The sequence below is a fragment of the Neltuma alba genome, unplaced genomic scaffold (assembly GCF_004799145.2).
Source record: "Neltuma alba isolate B1F8T4 unplaced genomic scaffold, ASM479914v2 tig00002420_pilon, whole genome shotgun sequence".
In the NCBI taxonomy this organism is placed as follows: domain Eukaryota; kingdom Viridiplantae; phylum Streptophyta; class Magnoliopsida; order Fabales; family Fabaceae; genus Neltuma; species Neltuma alba.
The window spans coordinates 228,810-244,986 of NW_021632854.1; the positions used below are offsets into that span (position 1 = coordinate 228,810).

The 16,177-nt window shown below is 35.7% G+C and overlaps 2 protein-coding genes across 3 annotated transcripts; both read right to left on the reverse strand.

Annotated features, from left to right (window-relative positions):
- Positions 1-1,359: 1,359 nt before the first annotated feature.
- Positions 1,360-4,458, reverse strand: LOC114726229 (indole-3-acetate O-methyltransferase 1-like). Its single transcript, XM_028912815.1, has 4 exons — positions 4,339-4,458; positions 3,762-4,190; positions 2,295-2,570; positions 1,360-1,713 (listed from the first exon to the last, which is right to left on the reverse strand). Exons 1-4 carry the CDS (start codon positions 4,456-4,458, stop codon positions 1,360-1,362), a joined length of 1,179 nt encoding a protein of 392 aa, XP_028768648.1.
- A 3,495-nt stretch (positions 4,459-7,953) lies between these two features.
- Positions 7,954-14,483, reverse strand: LOC114726435 (uncharacterized). Of its 2 annotated transcripts, XM_028913042.1 has the most exons (8): positions 13,777-14,483; positions 13,091-13,472; positions 11,525-12,421; positions 11,019-11,317; positions 10,726-10,839; positions 10,250-10,404; positions 9,366-9,458; positions 7,954-8,248 (listed from the first exon to the last, which is right to left on the reverse strand). In XM_028913042.1, exons 1-7 carry the CDS (start codon positions 14,221-14,223, stop codon positions 9,410-9,412), a joined length of 2,343 nt encoding a protein of 780 aa, XP_028768875.1. In that variant the 5' UTR covers positions 14,224-14,483; the 3' UTR covers positions 7,954-8,248; positions 9,366-9,409. The 2 variants fall into 2 exon arrangements, with proteins under 2 accessions (XP_028768875.1, XP_028768870.1); XM_028913037.1 differs by having other exon boundaries at positions 11,019-12,421.
- Positions 14,484-16,177: the final 1,694 nt, after the last annotated feature.

Genomic DNA, 16,177 nt, shown 5'->3' on the forward strand with positions numbered 1-16,177 from the left:
AAGCTTAAGGATGAAAGTTGCAGTGGTGTTTCATTTTCTGGGCAGTACAGTAGTAGTGGAGTTTCATTGGAAGAGCTTCTGAACATTAGCGAGTTTAGTTACAGTGAATCAAGCAGGGAGTTGAGTTCGTCGTTGGAGAAACTTCTGATGATGAGAGAGAAGAAGGATACTGAAGAAGAAGTGGAAGTGGGGTTATATTCGTTCACTAAAAGCAGAAGAATTATAAGCAGGGAGAGGAAGGTGAGTTTCAGACTTCCAGAAGCTTCTGATATCATCATTCTCCATTCCCCACAGCATTGAAATGAAATCTCAAACAATAACACTGACTTTGAGCAATTTCCTCTTTATTAGTTTCAACAGTTAGTTAATTTCAATATGAATAGTGATGAATCAATTCTGTACCTTGTTTGGGTTCATTGAGATCCCCATGAGTTTATAATCATCAATAAAATCATTTTGGCAATATATGTAGCTTGTTTAATTAGTGCCTTTAAAAGATTATTAAAGTTCTTTTAATTACTTCAAACTTTTATTGCAACTAACTAAACTCATAATAAGACTCGTCGCAAAAAGGATCAGCAGGACCTTTTCAGCCAACAATATTCTAGCCGTTATATTAATTTTCTAACAGTTTTAGGCAATAATTTTAACAATAATATTGTAATCATTTAAGACGATACACTTTTACTTATTAGCTTATCCAATATTTATTATGTATGAAGAGAGAAAATCAAGATATGAATCATATGGCATTTCTATTATTAATCCAACTACATGCTAGCACATACGCAATTTGCACGGAAGTTGATTAAAACATAATAAAAACATAATGGGACGCAAAAAAAAAGTAGAAGAAAAGGTGATGATGAGAGGAAAAAACACAATACAAACCAAATATAAATGCGAAATCAAAATATTGTCTTCCTAAACATATCTAGCTAGCTGGTACTACAATCTAATATGAAACGCGCCGTTTCACTCACAACTTCACACCACATTCATCAAATGAAACTATATATAAAAATAAAACACAATTTATGAGGCTTACAGGCTTATTTTAACATCTGTGTGGTATAATAAAAAGCATATATTATTGTAAATATTGCAATATTAAAAAATGATATTAAATTTTATATATATTGACGTCACCTTTTGTACATGACAATATGTGCGACTGTGCGTGTATGGAAAACGGATTTAATTTATATATGGAAACAGAAATTAAACTACACAAATAAATATATATACACATATACATTTATCACCAATATGTAATAAATTTTGCTATACGTAACATGTTTACACATAATTTGTGTGTTGTGTGGGTTTACATTAAACCACCGTACCTAACAATTCTGATTAAGCGAGGGAAAGGGACGCTACAATATGAAAGAACTGAATTTGGTCCAAGAGCCGTTTGCCCTGCCTCGTGGCTCGGAGCGCCACCCTGGAGAACAGCTCGTTGCTGAGGTGCTCGCCGATGTGAGCCTCCACAAGGACGCCGGACACAGTACGGCAGCTGTTGGCTAAGGCTCGGCCAACTTCGGCTTCGTCGTCAGGGCGGCTCACCACAAGAGGGCTTCCTCCTTTAAACAGCTCAAGCTTGTTGATCACAAATGAGCCGTCGGCTTCAATCACCTCCTTCAAGTCTTGTAAGCTCGATGCGTACAGAGGAATATTGAAGTCGTCTCGTTTTTCACTACTGATTAATCCCTGCCCTCAAAATCATTCATAATTCACTATAATTTAATTAATTGAAGAGAGAAATGAAACAAATCAATATGAGAAAGAATTTGCTTACATCATTTTCCACTGTTTATTATTTTAGTATATAGTTATAAAATATTTAATTTTACAAATTCATTAGTTAAGGGAAATTTATACTAGCTATCCACATGTTTTTATATGATTAATTTATAAGATTATTTCTAGTAACTTACGTACGAGGAAAGTGAATTTAGTGATAAAAAAAATCTACTGAGAGTCAAATCGCGTACCTAAAATTAAGAAACTATTAGATCCAGGAATAGATTAAATATATGAACGTATATATTCGTTGGTTTAATGCATTTAGATTAATAATTAAATATTATTTTAGTTTGTTTTCTTGGCCAAAAAATATTATTCTAGTCTAAAAATTAAAATTTTTGGTTAAAATAGTTTAAAAATTAAAAACGAGACTAGAAAATATATTTTCATAAACCAACAAAGGAAAAAAAATTAATTTTAATAGTCTTTTAAATAGAAAATGATCAGTTTGAATAATAGCAATCAGTATATATGAATGTGCATACCTCTTGAACAAGATCTTCCCAGGCGTCCTGAAAGTGGGTTCCAAAGAGGAGGCCGGGTCCACCCTGGTCAGTGGGGTCGGGTGAGGTCCGACCCAAGAAGACCAAGAACACGGACCCGCCTTTCTTGATCTCAACGGAGCGGCATTTGAGAAAGGCAGCAAAGTCGGACTGAAACTGTTTCTTGTATGCGTTGGCAGTGCTCTCAGTGGCTCCATGTATGAACACTTTTCCTTTGTTATATTCTCTTCCTCTCTTCTCCATCACACTCTCTGGTATCTGCCATTCATATTCCCAATCAATTTTTCAAACAAGAAAAGAACCAGTTCTTAGTTTATTTCATTCTTTCTGGTTAATTAATTAATTAATCAAGCCGGCCCCACAGTTAATGTTTATGTTAAAATATATGCATGATCGTGAACAGTATGTGGTTGTTGCTATGCATGTTTTAGAAAAGTAGTGTTCAGATATAGGTCAACATCTGTCTGAACTAAGGTTCAACCATTGAGATGAGAGACCATGCATGCTTTTGAATTTGACGATATATATATATATATATATATATATCTATATATATGGCATTAATTAATTAACTTTGTTTCTCTTTAACCTCATCATCATATTATGGGTTTATCCATTTGAATTTTGGGACTTCATTGTTCCCTTCTTCTTTTTTTTTTTGAATTAGTGGCATGGATGTTTCATTCTTTCTTTGTTTTTTTTAATAGATACACATACATATGATATTTGGTATTATTATGTCAAGTTTGATGATCTCTTGATTTTATTTAAGGAGAGGGAGAATTTTTTATTCATAAGTTAGAGGAAGAATTTTTTTAATTCCAAGTTACATTATTAGATTTTTTTTATATGAATATACAATTTTATCATTCATTTATTATTGTATAAACTATTATTTTCTTTAAAAGTTTAGGGAGAATTATAATGAGGTTTTAAGAAAAAAATAATTACTAAAAAGTTCTAATAACAACTAAAGTAGTATATAATAACAAGTGCTAAAGTAAAAAATAACAACTTCTAAAACTTGTTTTATAAATTTTTTTTTGTTCGGATCTCATTGTAATTCTCCTAAAAGTTTATATATTAAATATGAATACTTTTCTTAATTTTAATAATAAAATACGCTAAAAGTGACTTATAAATAGCATTATAAGAAATTCTTTGATTGTTTAAAAGGTTCTACTGTAAGAAAAGTCATCGAAAGAAGAAATGATGCTTAAAATGAAAGTCGTATTTCCAGGAACCTGTTAGTCAATCAGGAAAAGATTGAATGCGGTGCATGGTTCCTTAAAGTATGGGTTCTAATCAAACAGGGAAAAGAAATCTTAGAAAGAATCGATAAAGCCAATCCTAGAAAATTCGCATGATGTGTGGTAATTTTACTAAATTTGACCGACCAATGATAGATAATGAAGAATCAAAGATATTATTGGATATTAACTGACCAACCTGAGATATCCAATGTAGTGAAAATGCTGAATGAAAGAAATTGATGGACCTTGCCGGGAAAAGCCTCCGGTAAAATGAGCCGGGGACTCCGGCAACAAAGTAAGTGCGGTGGTTGTCGGCGACAAGGCACTCTTCACTGCCAACGCCGCCGCCATAGTTGATCAACAAAGGAGGAAACAACTGGAAGAGGGTATTGAAATCATTGCTTGGAAGATCAGAGAAGAAAGCAGAAAACTCAGGTGGCACAAACCCTAAGTCCTGGTACCGCTTGATGAAGTGCTTGATGATAATGTCCACCGTATCAATGGTGTTCCTTCCACATGAACATCCCAAATCCACAACTGTAAACGGAATATTAGGGTTATCTTCAAGCTCAACTGTGTCTAGGGTTTCTTTGAGAAGATGAAGCACAGACCTAGCATGTATGGCCTGCAAAAATCATAGATAAGCTTTAAAAAAAAAAAAAAAAGATCATATTCCATTAAATAGGGTCAGCTACATGAATCGTTCAACGCTATTATGTTCTTTGATCAAGAACTAAACCTTTGGTTAAGAAAGCCAGTAAAGAAATAATCACCTGAGCTTGAGAATTGTTGGCATAGCTAGCTTCTCCTTTGCCACCTTTCATGCTAAGCAATCTCTCCAAGTTCATACTTGGCACTACTGCAACATTATTGTCTCCCTTTGCAGGCGCCATTGAAGGTGGCTTAAGCTGCCCAAATGACACAGAAAGACTTAAATATATAACGACAAAAGCAGAAGGCGATGTCTGCTTCTCTCTCTCTCTCTCCCTCCCTCTCTCTCTCTCTCCCTCTCTCTCTCTCTCTATATATATATATATGTAGCTTCTGCAGCTATATATCTAGCTATAGGCCGAGAAAAAAGAAGCAAGAAACTAGAATAAGCTGAAAGAAAAAGGATTCGGTTACATACAAGAGTTGGGAACAGGGTTTCTAAAAGTTGGGCTAACCGAAAGTTTTACATCTTTGTGGAAACCAATTGCAAGATGGGACCTTTCAGCAAGTTATTCTGTTTAAGAAATCGATGAATATATGTCTGTATTAATTGGTCCTGATGACAAATATAGTTTAAAAAAAGCTGGACTAGCTAACTGAAAGTTTTGTGATTTTAGAAATGTTAGTTATGATCGATCTGTTTCAGAAACTTCGATCAGAAGGATGTATACGACGAGCATTCTTGGAAAATTACTCCCTTAGGTTATGGTCAATACTATTGTTAGGGATAAAACTTTACCTTAATTTGAGTTCCCACTAATGAGCAACTTTTACATACTTTCTAATATTTTATGGTGGAATATGATATTTATTATATTTTCTTTATTATCAGATATAATTAAGAGTCAAAGTGTATTATGATTATTAATGGAGTCATCCCCCAAAAATCAAGGTTCTTTCTGTACCCAACTCACCAGACATGCACATTTTGCTGCAACCTCATTTTCCCATTATTTATCTTTTCTTTCTATCATTTACCTTTCCCTTCTTTTCCTTTCTTTGTTTTTTTTTTCCTTTTTTTCCCTCTTTGAAATCAGTATCAGTAATAATAACTAGAATACCTCATCCCAAGAGAGGTTTATATAGCACTCCCTCCAATCCTAATTATAAGACCCAGTTGACTAATTTGAGGGGACTAAGGAAAAAAGTTAAGTTAGTTATTTGTAATAAATATATACTGATTTTCCTAAAATATCCCTACTAATCAACTATATTGGCTAGGACTACAATTATTAGAAGGACTATCTTGAAAAAAAATACATAAATATGAAAGATAAAGTGGATTGAGGTCTTATATTTAGGATCAAAATAAAAATCAAATAGGGTTTTATATTAAGGACTGGAGGTAGTACGATTGCAGAATTTTAAGTCTAAACCTGGAACCTTTAGAATTCTACTGACCGATCCATCCCCATGCGTCCATGGATCTCATGCACCAAGTTAAAAAACATGGGGGAGAAAAACCTAGTCATGTCTCACACTTATTTTTACTTTCTGTTGTGATTATATCTCTCTTCAAACACTTTATCGTTTATGTACATCTAAATGCATTGCTTTATTGAGGCTCTTTCAAAGTCACAGCCGCGTGATGATCGCCTGTTCACATGAAACAAGGCTTTCTATTAACTCTGTGTGTTATATAGAACCATATTATCAATATTATATTTTATTAATATATATTACCTCCGGTCCTTAATATAAGACTCTGTTTGACTTTTATTTTGGTCCTAAATATAAGACTCCCAATCCACTTTATCTCTCATATTTATACACTTTTTTTCAAAGTAGCCCTTCTAATAGTGATAGTTTTAGTCAATACACTTGATTAGTAAGGATATTTTAGGAAAGACAACGCCTATTTAGGACAAATAACTAACTCAACTTACTTCTTAATTTCATCAAATTAGTCAACTGACTCTTATAATTAGGACCGAAGGTAATATATATTATAATATCGCAGAGCGTTTGATTCAAGAACATTTGTTGACGGCATCTGCAGAATGTAGTGGGACGGTCAAAAAGATGTGTGGTAGTTAAACAGTTATTTTCAATCTTTGTCGGCTTTTAATTTTCTTTCTGTTGATTTGTTGTGGATCTCGATCCCATTCAAGTTAGTACAAAAGTGTATCTGATTGGGAATGTTATTCTTTTTGGTTTGACTTTTGACCTTTAATTTGGCTCTTTATTATCAGACCTCCCGCCTTCCTCGCTATATGCCCATGCAATAGATTCAAAAAGCAATAACATTAACCAACGAAGCTACGTTTAGTTTCTCACAAGATAATGAACTAAAGTTTAAACCTTCACTGAGAGAGAGATGTTCTTATTTAGTGTATGATAGTATCTCGAACTGCTTAGCAAAAAAAAATATATTTGCTTTTACAAATATGTGCCACATCTTTCTCTCTCACACGCACACGCAAAATATGCCAAATTCCAGTGTCGATTGTCGCATGGAGATGAACATATTGTCTCTGATCATGGAAATTTCATATATAACAGATGGAAAGAAGGTTTTGGAATCCTCCAATACTACAGTCAGTCAAAGTAAATGTGTAGAGTTCTGTTTTTCCCTCTTTTTCTCATTCATTTCTATTCTTTTCATATTCTTAATTTTCTTTGAGTCGGTTTGATATATTTAACTTTGATAAGTAGAAATATGTTGATTAAACCAGGATTTTTAAATGAAAATTGTGAATAGACTCTCTCTCTCTCTTTTTTTTATTTAAATTATGTACAAGAAATTAAGATATGAACACTATCAACGAAGATTAGTCCAGTAAACAAAAACATGATTGGCACTATTTCAAGCTTTGAGGCCTAGACTAAATGAGCTTTTAAGACCCAAGTCACCTAATCTTATTGTTGATTATTGTTGACTCAAGGATATGTGAATACCTCTATAAGTTGTGCTACAGGTGATTGGCAAGTTTGGCAGCATTTCTGGACAGAAGACAAGTGTGTTGTCCTCTAGAAACGTGATGGATGATGAAAGGAGATTCATTAGAAGAGATGGGTTTCAGCAAAACATTAGAATTGGGTAGATACTGGGGATCCCATCGGACAAGTGGTACAAGAACGAGAAGCAAATTCCAGTGGCTGGTTGATAGAATGCAGAAAAAATTTAAGGATAACTTTAGTGCAAGCACTCACAAAACAGGTACCTGTTTATAATATGCTAAATTTTATTTTTTTATCATTAGATCATTAATAAGCTTCAAGTCATGTTCTGCTTTTAAAAGATTCAGACTTGAAAACTTTCAAAAAAATTGAGGGGCGCCCCAAAAAAAAAAAAAAAAAAAAAGCCGTCAGTGGCACTCATGTAGTTTGGTAGGAGATATTTAATCCCCTTGGCTTTTCAAGGGTCCATTGACATCGACAATGGCATATGAAGAAGATAAGAGATGAGAAGATGATATCATAATTATTATCTTCAGTGAATGAAGAGTCTTGAAGAGCCAAGACGTCCAGCTAAAGATTGTTTCCGTCATTCTGTGTTTTAATCTGCATTTTTTTGCACTTTTTCTTCTCGGTTTTTGGTTGGTCTTCAAGGAAGAGAAAATGAACACAAACATCCAACGCTTAATCTAATCACTCATGGCTATTAAGCTCTGCTAGCAAGTAATATTTTTATTGACAAATCAATGAAGAAACAGAACAATCCCCCCCGACTATGGTTCCTAGAAGAAATGGCTTCAAGCGGTTAATTTTACACAAAAAGAAGACGGCTGTATACAAAGGAAACATTTTACATTTCCAGCATCCTAAGCAGACTACAATACAACATGGATAATTTATTTGTTCCATGATATCCTGATAATGTTATTAGTGGGCCTAATGCACCTAAAGACCCAAAAAGAATCAGAAAATACAAATAACTATCATAAGCAAAAACTAAACCAAGTCACAGCTTCACCTACATATTTTACATCAAACAGACTCGAACTCGTCTAGTGTCTGAAAGCTACAAACCTGCATGGACACAAAAGCTGTGTTACGACCAAGAAGTATACCCAGGAAAAACAAGAGCTGACACCATTGTCAGTTATAACGTTGCAGCTAACCAAAAATATCAACCAGGACATGGAAATTGCCAGAATTATAGGATCCCTTCCCAACCAATCAAATGAAAGCTAGACCTAGAGTTCTGGGATATGGCATTGAGGAAATCAAAGAGCAGAAAGATTCTTTTAGCAAAAGAAGAGAGGAAAGTGTTCTTGTTCTGTTCAACTTCTCTAGGAAAAGCCCAAAGGGGGCTCATTCTGCGGTGCAAACAACTTCTTGTCCCTGCGAATCTAAATGCAATGCTCAATAAGTCTTTTGTATGGATAAATTCTGGTCTGCCACCCCATCATATGGATTAGAACAGTAAAAATGGACCCCACACTTTTCAATATGTTGTTTTATATTGTATTAAATCCTCAATTATCCAGGCATCATGCTTCAGCAGGAATGCAGCTGGATACTCTAAAACTGCAGGGATTAAAAAAAAAAAAAAAAAGAAAGCGGGGGAAAAACACTTCTTAGAGGTAGCAAAAACAGTTCTCTGCTGTGAGAGAATCAGACATTGTAACTTCGAAAAATAAACAGAAGCAAAATATACGTGCGCACACATATATAGACACATATATAAGAAAACCCACCCAAAACATAAATTACATCAATTACCTCTAACCTTTCACATACAAGCCCTTTTAGTAATTTGACATGGAAGAAGCACTTCCTTTGAAAGATTTGCCAAACATGTTAATAATATTTATCAAACGTTTACAATTCTACCTTTCAGCAAATATCATTAGCAGTCCCAAATGGCCTAGGCGTCACGATCCATCTCAAAAAATAGGTTGAAAATGAGAGGAAACACGAAACATCCTTGCAGGATAAAATAATTTCTATTTGACCCATCACCCAACAGACATGCATGATCAGGGGGGGAGAAAACAACGCCTTTAAGCAAAATGAGAAAGAAGTTCTCACAATTTTTGTATTCAAGGGCTTTTCTATAAACATGGCAAAAGAAGGGCAAGTCTCATGAGCAGATAAATGAGAAGAGGAAGAAAAATTAACAAATGCAGGATCGAATAATCACCTGGAACAGCCAAGTGCAGGAAAATCATGGTGCGTAGGACAGCATCAACTGGTAACAGGCTGAAATAATTTTTTGACTCCATCATAGAACCATCTAGAAAACAAAACAGACGTCAAGTCAAAGATTATCCAGGACAAACTACAATTTTCACTGTTAAAAATACAAGCAAGAATCAGCCCCATGAATTAGAGTCAAAACTGTCTTGATTATTTACAGGATGAGCAAAACAGCCCTGGGTTTTCAACACTAACAGTATCCCTTTATGTCCACAATATGTGCAAGGGAGAAATGTAATTCACACACACAAAAAAGGGAAAACATGGTTACAAAGAGGAAGAATTTTAGTAAGTTTAGCAATCAATGCCATCCCAGGACCTTTGGAGACTGACAATGGTCACATATGAAACGCAGATTTGGGTGCACTATGCAGTGAAACAAGGAATTAGGAATAAAACAAGTTCAACAAATCATATGGACAAAAATCATTATACAATTCAAAAGCAAATTGCGTCAAAGCATCATGGTTTTCTGGTGCTTGTTTGAATGCGCAAGATCACTGAACTTTGCAGACCAAAGGTTCAAGTTTCATGGAACATATGGCGCATGTGCTTTTTTTTTTTTTTTTTTGGTTGGGGGGTGGCGCTTCTTCTGATTCATTTTGAAAACTTTCACGGGAGATATGGCAATAAATATGAATTTGTTTCCCAATTCACCAAAATCTCCGTTCTGAACTGAATCAAATTAACTAATGCTTTCACAATCAAGTGCAATAAATATTCCCTGCTTGTTACTACCTGAATGAATCAGAAAACTGATAAACTTTCTAAATTGGATATAAAACGAAATAAAGCTGTTTCGAATGATAGAGAAATTTAGAATCAAACCTGCATAGGAAAATGGGCCGAAGTCTAGCACTTTCCTCAGGTTCTAACCCCCTTCGTCTATTGTTTTCTTGTTGAAATTTAAAAGACGGGAGGACTTCACAGGGACCTTGAATGGATCCAGCCATTTCAGTTCTATCACTATTAGATTCATAAACCTTCAGGAAAGAGAATGCAAAATGTATCATTTGGTGGAGCAGAAACTGATCACAAAGAAGTTTAAGCTTTAAACCAATACAGAGCTTATGGGGTATAAGTCCATATGTCCAAGATGTGGGAGTTATCATTTGGTGGAGCAGAAACTGATCACAAAGAAGTTAAAGCTTTAAACCAATACAGAGCTTATGGGGTATAAGTCCATGCATGACCCAAAAGGCAAAACAATGATGGCTTAACTCCACAATTTCCCACAAACACATGCATGAGCATCACTCTCAAGAGAGAGAAATGTAAAGGATAAAAAACAATAAATAAATTACCTCATTGACTTCAGATATACATGGATGAGGGATATTCCCTGGTAAATCACCAGGAAAGTAGCACTTTGTCACATTTACCCACTTCAATCCAGTTTTGCTATCTTCAAACATAGACTGCAATAAAAATGGGGGGAAAAGCTTTCAGATTGAAAACATAAATCAAATCCCGAGAGAAAAGAGTGTATTGCTAAGACATAAAATGTCCTCTAATTCATTTGCATATCATGTTCTTGGGTAAACTTCAACATATAAAATTAATTGCATGATTACAGTTATACTAACAATTCGCTTACCTGCAGTTTAGATGGAATTAGCTTGCCATGACTGGATTTAAAAAGAGCATGATCCTGCAGCCTATATGTAACTCCATTAACTTGGCATGATTGGTAAAACCTTTTCTCATCAACAAGTTGCACAAGATCACCAACCCATTCTACTGCATGTAAGCCATCGGAATATAATGCAGTGCATTGTCTCCCTTCACCATGTGTTCCAGAACTTTTATCAGAATTTGCTAGTGCAACATATTGGTCATCACGTTTGATATCATATGTCAAACTTTCTCCCCCATGAGATTCCTTTCTGTTATTACCTGTCAAATTATTTTCAACATGTTTATATGACAAAACGTCAACATTGTTTGGTAGTGATGTCAGTTCAACTTGTACAGCTTTTGACATTTGCAAATTGTCAGGTTTAACTGACTCAGTTAATTGAGGAAGCACTTCTGATTCTGAGGCAAAGGTTCTCTCTTTAGAGGTGGATGGCTCAGAAATTATTTGTTCAGCAGAACTTTCACCTGGCATGCCAACAGCAGGACTAGAAGCTGCATTAAGGGATTTTATTGAGATATTTGGGTCAGGCTTCTCATCCATGTGTTTGCTGCTTGATGAATGAGTGTTATCCTGAATTTCTTTTGCATCAGGGACCTTTGAGACAGATGGAAGCTCAACATTTTTATTGTTACCAGTGGCATCAGTTGACACAGAGCCTCCATTTGTTGTTAACTCCTGTGAGCTGACCTTTGGAGCTACAACTCCAGTTTTCTTCTCTAACGATGGTTGGACTCCAACTGCATTAGAGGGCACTTTTGGTGGGGTGTTTGCGGACCTCATCACGCGACCATATTTTGGAGGCAAAGGCTTTCCACCGCTTAATGTCAAGCACCTCATGCAATGCCACTCACCTCTAGGAATTCCTCTTAAAAGTGATGGCTGCAAACACTTCAAATGAAACCCTTTTTCACAAGCGTCACAAAGAAGCACAGTATCCACTTCATTGACAGTGAGATCACACATTTGGCAAGTAAATGCCTTATTCATATAATCCCTTGATGGAGGAGTCCATGTGGGATGCTCAGGCAGCTTTGGTTGTAACAGTCTCTGGACAATCCTTGCAATTTCAGTGTGATTATTAGGAAGTGAAGAAGGCTGAACAATGTTCATGCCCTGCAATGGTTGGTGCAAGCTAGACAAATTTCCAGGGGATGTTTGAGTTACTATGGGTCTATAGCCCTGATCCCTAGCTATTTGTGAAGCAGCCCTGGGCCCAGTTAGGTCACCCATTCCCTCAACCTTGACAGGGTTATGTCCAGTCACTTTGTTTTCTGGTGTACTCCTAGCTAATGAGCCAGATTGAGTTTGAGTTTGTATTGACCATGTTGGAGCATTCATCAACGGTTGGTTTGAAGAATTTGCTGCATTTTAAAATTTATCAACGTTCAGAACCCAATTCCATAGTTGGAAGGCGACAATGCACACAAATTTTAAGATTAATTTCAGAACCCAATTCCATAGTTGAAAGGCGACAATGCACACAAATTTTAAGATTAAAAAAAAAAAAAAAAAGGAGCAGGCTACCAATTTTTCAGGTAAAGAAATAAAGGATATTACAAGCAAAAATAAAGGTCAATGGCCAGATGTAACATAAATTAAAGCTTCCAAAACATTCACCCATGAACAAATAAAATACAAACTGAAAAGGCAAATAATAGTACAACGGAAGAGAGAAGATGCTTGAAGATGCTTAAAGATGCTTACTTGACAGTTCTTAAAGGTGCTTTAGCATAGACGATGCTTTTTTAATATTTCAACGCAACCAGGAAAGCCATCTAAGGTAGATTATATCAAACTAACTAAGCAGCATATTCATGTTTTTTGAAGGGGCTGGTTAGACTTTTGCAAAAGATAACCAGTTCACAACATATAAAAGGAAAATCCAAAATCCAAGTCTACATGCTCTCCCGTCTATGCATATTGCAATGAAAATAAAGAATCATAAATTAGACATTCTTTAAAAGAAAAAGTAGCCCCCCTCATTTCATGGAAAAAGTGAGGAAGTTCGATGGAATTTCAAGGGATATTACCTTGAGCATGCATCAAATAAGGCCCACTTGATCCTCCATCAACTTTGAACTGTGGTTGTTCAACTTTAGGCAATGCTGATGAAGATGAATTTCTGCCCAAGTGACTGCTAGGCATTCCGCCAGAAACTATAGGTGATTTTACTTCAGTAGTAGTTGACTGATAGTGCAAACCAGAAGAAGATCCAGCAGGAACATGAGTCACGTGAGGAGAAGTTATGGTACCAGAAGACGAGACTCCTGTGTGGCTTGACTTGTCCGAAGGAAACATTCGAACAGTATGAGATGGCATACGGTTTTCAACCATTCCACTACCCATGCTTGTTTGCAATGGCTGAGAAGTAGATGGAGCAGAATGTTCATGAAACTTCTTTGATTCTTCCATCTGGGAAACAAAAAGATACAATTTATAAGAGAACAAAAGAGAAAAATCATGAAAAAAAAAAAACACAGTGAGAACGGAAGCGCCACTCTCACACTCTCACACGGGCACCTAGCAACGCAGCATATAAATCGAGAGAAACAAGATTTAAAATTTTTAAATTATACATCTCACATTAAGAAAAATTGTCTTTCAGTTTTGTCGAATTGAAATAAGTTCCACAATTTAGCTTCAAAATGACACAATAGAAGATTGACAAACATCAGCCTGCATTAAACAAGAGTAATCTTTCAGGTTGAGAACTTACCTTCAACTTGGAGAGTGAGAACCTTTCGGTTATAGACATCTTTGGAGTTTGAAACCCTAATCCCTGGTCTTTAATCTTCCCGTTCAATCCAAGATCCTCAATCACAGTCCCCACAGCTTCCCTTGCCACAATATCCTTGGGGGCCATCCCTTGACACAACTCCACCAACTTCATCCTCGCCTCCTTCATCAACTCAATCTCCACATTAGTGGGCTTCTTCCCGCCTCGCATTGCCGACATCGTCGACAAAACCAGCACAAGCTCCGCCACTCTCTTCAACTCCCCGCTAGACGCAGCAGCCGCAGCCGCAGCCGCCGCTGCTTCAACCTTAGGCTTCTTGGCCAATTCCTCACTCCCACCATTCTCAATCGCCCTTTTCACCGGCAAGCCCTCGGATTGCGTCTCCTCCGGCGGCTCCGTTCCCTCAGCAACCATCGCCAATTCCATGACCAACACTTAAATCCAAGAAGCGAAATCGAGAAGCAAGGCCGTGAAGAGCGAGATGAAGGGGAGAGAGATAGAGATGGGGAAGAAACCCTACAGAGGAGAGAGAGAGCGGGATGGTGGAGGGAAAACGGAGGAGGGGGAAAGATTTGAAAAAGAAAAAAAGGGAAGGAATAAGGAAGGAGTAAAATTATATATAGGTTTTGGCGGGTAATTTGGGAGAGATGGAATTCGTAATAGGGGTGAGTTTTGATTTGAGAGAGAAAAGAGGTCGAGTGGCTGAGCAGAGCGAGAGCGATACCGAGCTTTGGAGAGAAAAGAAGGACTTATAATGTTCAACTCGGATGACTCGGACCTTGACTCAACGAGTTGTAGATTCCCATGGCCTTTGCTTGCTTTCCTTTTTTTTCTTTAACCAAAAACAAGTAAATAGCAGAGATAACAATTTTTCACCGAAAAAATAAAAAATAATAATCATATCACTTTAGGATTCTTAAAGGAAAGTTAATATTTTTACCAATAATTACTATACGACAGTATATTTAAATCAGGCAATTGCATCTAGTTATTTTGGATTTAAATTAAAATCCGTTATTTTAACTGTTGAATTTGATCTTATTTTTTGGACGTTTTGAATCTTAATTTTTTTAAGTGAGTGATCATTAAATTAATTAATAATTACTAATATTTTAATGACAAGAGATCATTCTGGCCAATGATGAATTGATAATAAATTTTAACAATTTTTTTCTGGTAAATAATTTTTTTAAGACACAAAAAGCAAGCAAACAAACAATTTTTCTTTAAAAGATCGCCATTTGATGGAACCGAATCCTTTCTATAGATTCTTTTTATATTTTGGAGTGCCAATTTGATCTAAGCATTGAGGAAGAAAGTGATGCAACGCTCAAAAAGTTTTTAGGCTTTCTTAATTCTTTTGTATAATAAGACTAATATATTTTAATTAAAGTTCACTTTAATAAATTTGTTGAATCAAGAAAGTAGCTATAAGAAATGTTATGTTTGATTGTTGGTAAAAAAAAAAAAAAGAGGAAATTTTTTTAATTAAAAAGGGGATGGGAATATTTTCCCTCCATTTTTTCCCAACTAAACCAAAAAAAAAAAAAGTAAAATTATTTTTCGAGTCTCTAAGCAAAAAGGCCATAAATAAACATTAAACCAAGCATCAAACAAATAAACTTTTTTACTGCTGGAAAAAAAATTTCTATTTTGCCCAACTAAATTGACACACTACATCACATGAGAGAGAGTAGTATTGAGAGAATTACCTATCATAAAATAGTTTATCAAAATAACAACAATATTTAGTATGATTAAAAAAAGGAGAATATTTCCATAAATAATACTTAATAGGATTGGAATAGAAGGAGAATATAAATAAAAAAATAAAAGAAGTAACAAAAGGAACAAGTTGTACCAGATCACCAGCCAATTCCAGTGCATTCCAGCCATCTGAATACAAGGCAGTGTTTGGTCTCTCTAATCAGTACTTGTTCCCGTTCCCGGACTTTTCTGATCTGCCATTAAAGAGCTGTCGTGTTGCAGAACTTGATATGTGATGAAACACATCGGTCACGGAGTTTGATATCATAAAATCAAACATGAGATTCCCTTCAGTTCATCTTGTCCAACTTGTTTTGACAATTGCAAATGAGGAAGCCCTTCTGATTCTGAACCAAAAGATTCTCCCTTTTACAGGTAGATGCCTCAGAAATTGTTTGCTCAGCAGAGCCCACAGGACAAGGAGAAGATGCGGCTAAAAGGGATTTTATTAACATATTTGGGTCAGGCTTATCAGTTATCATCCATCCGTTTGCTGATGGATGGTTGAGTCTTATATTGCATTTCTTTTGCATCAGTGAGTGATCTTGATCTTTGAAACTGCAACTCCAGTTTTCTTATTGTTGGGTTCTACCAGCGTTAGAACGCAGTTTTG

Coding starts and splice junctions, on each gene's coding strand:
- LOC114726229 (XM_028912815.1), bottom strand. CDS start 4,458: ATGGCGCCTGCAAAGGGAGACAATAATGTTGCAGTAGTGCCAAGTATG. Junction 4,191..4,338: donor CCAACAATTCTCAAGCTCAG/GTGATTATTTCT, acceptor TGATTTTTGCAG/GCCATACATGCTAGGTCTGT. Junction 1,714..2,294: donor GGGAAGATCTTGTTCAAGAG/GTATGCACATTC, acceptor TTTTGAGGGCAG/GGATTAATCAGTAGTGAAAA.
- LOC114726435 (XM_028913037.1), bottom strand. CDS start 14,223: ATGGAATTGGCGATGGTTGCTGAGGGAACGGAGCCGCCGGAGGAGACG. Junction 13,473..13,776: donor TCTCACTCTCCAAGTTGAAG/GTAAGTTCTCAA, acceptor TTTGTTTCCCAG/ATGGAAGAATCAAAGAAGTT. Junction 10,840..11,018: donor TAATTCCATCTAAACTGCAG/GTAAGCGAATTG, acceptor TTTTTATTGCAG/TCTATGTTTGAAGATAGCAA.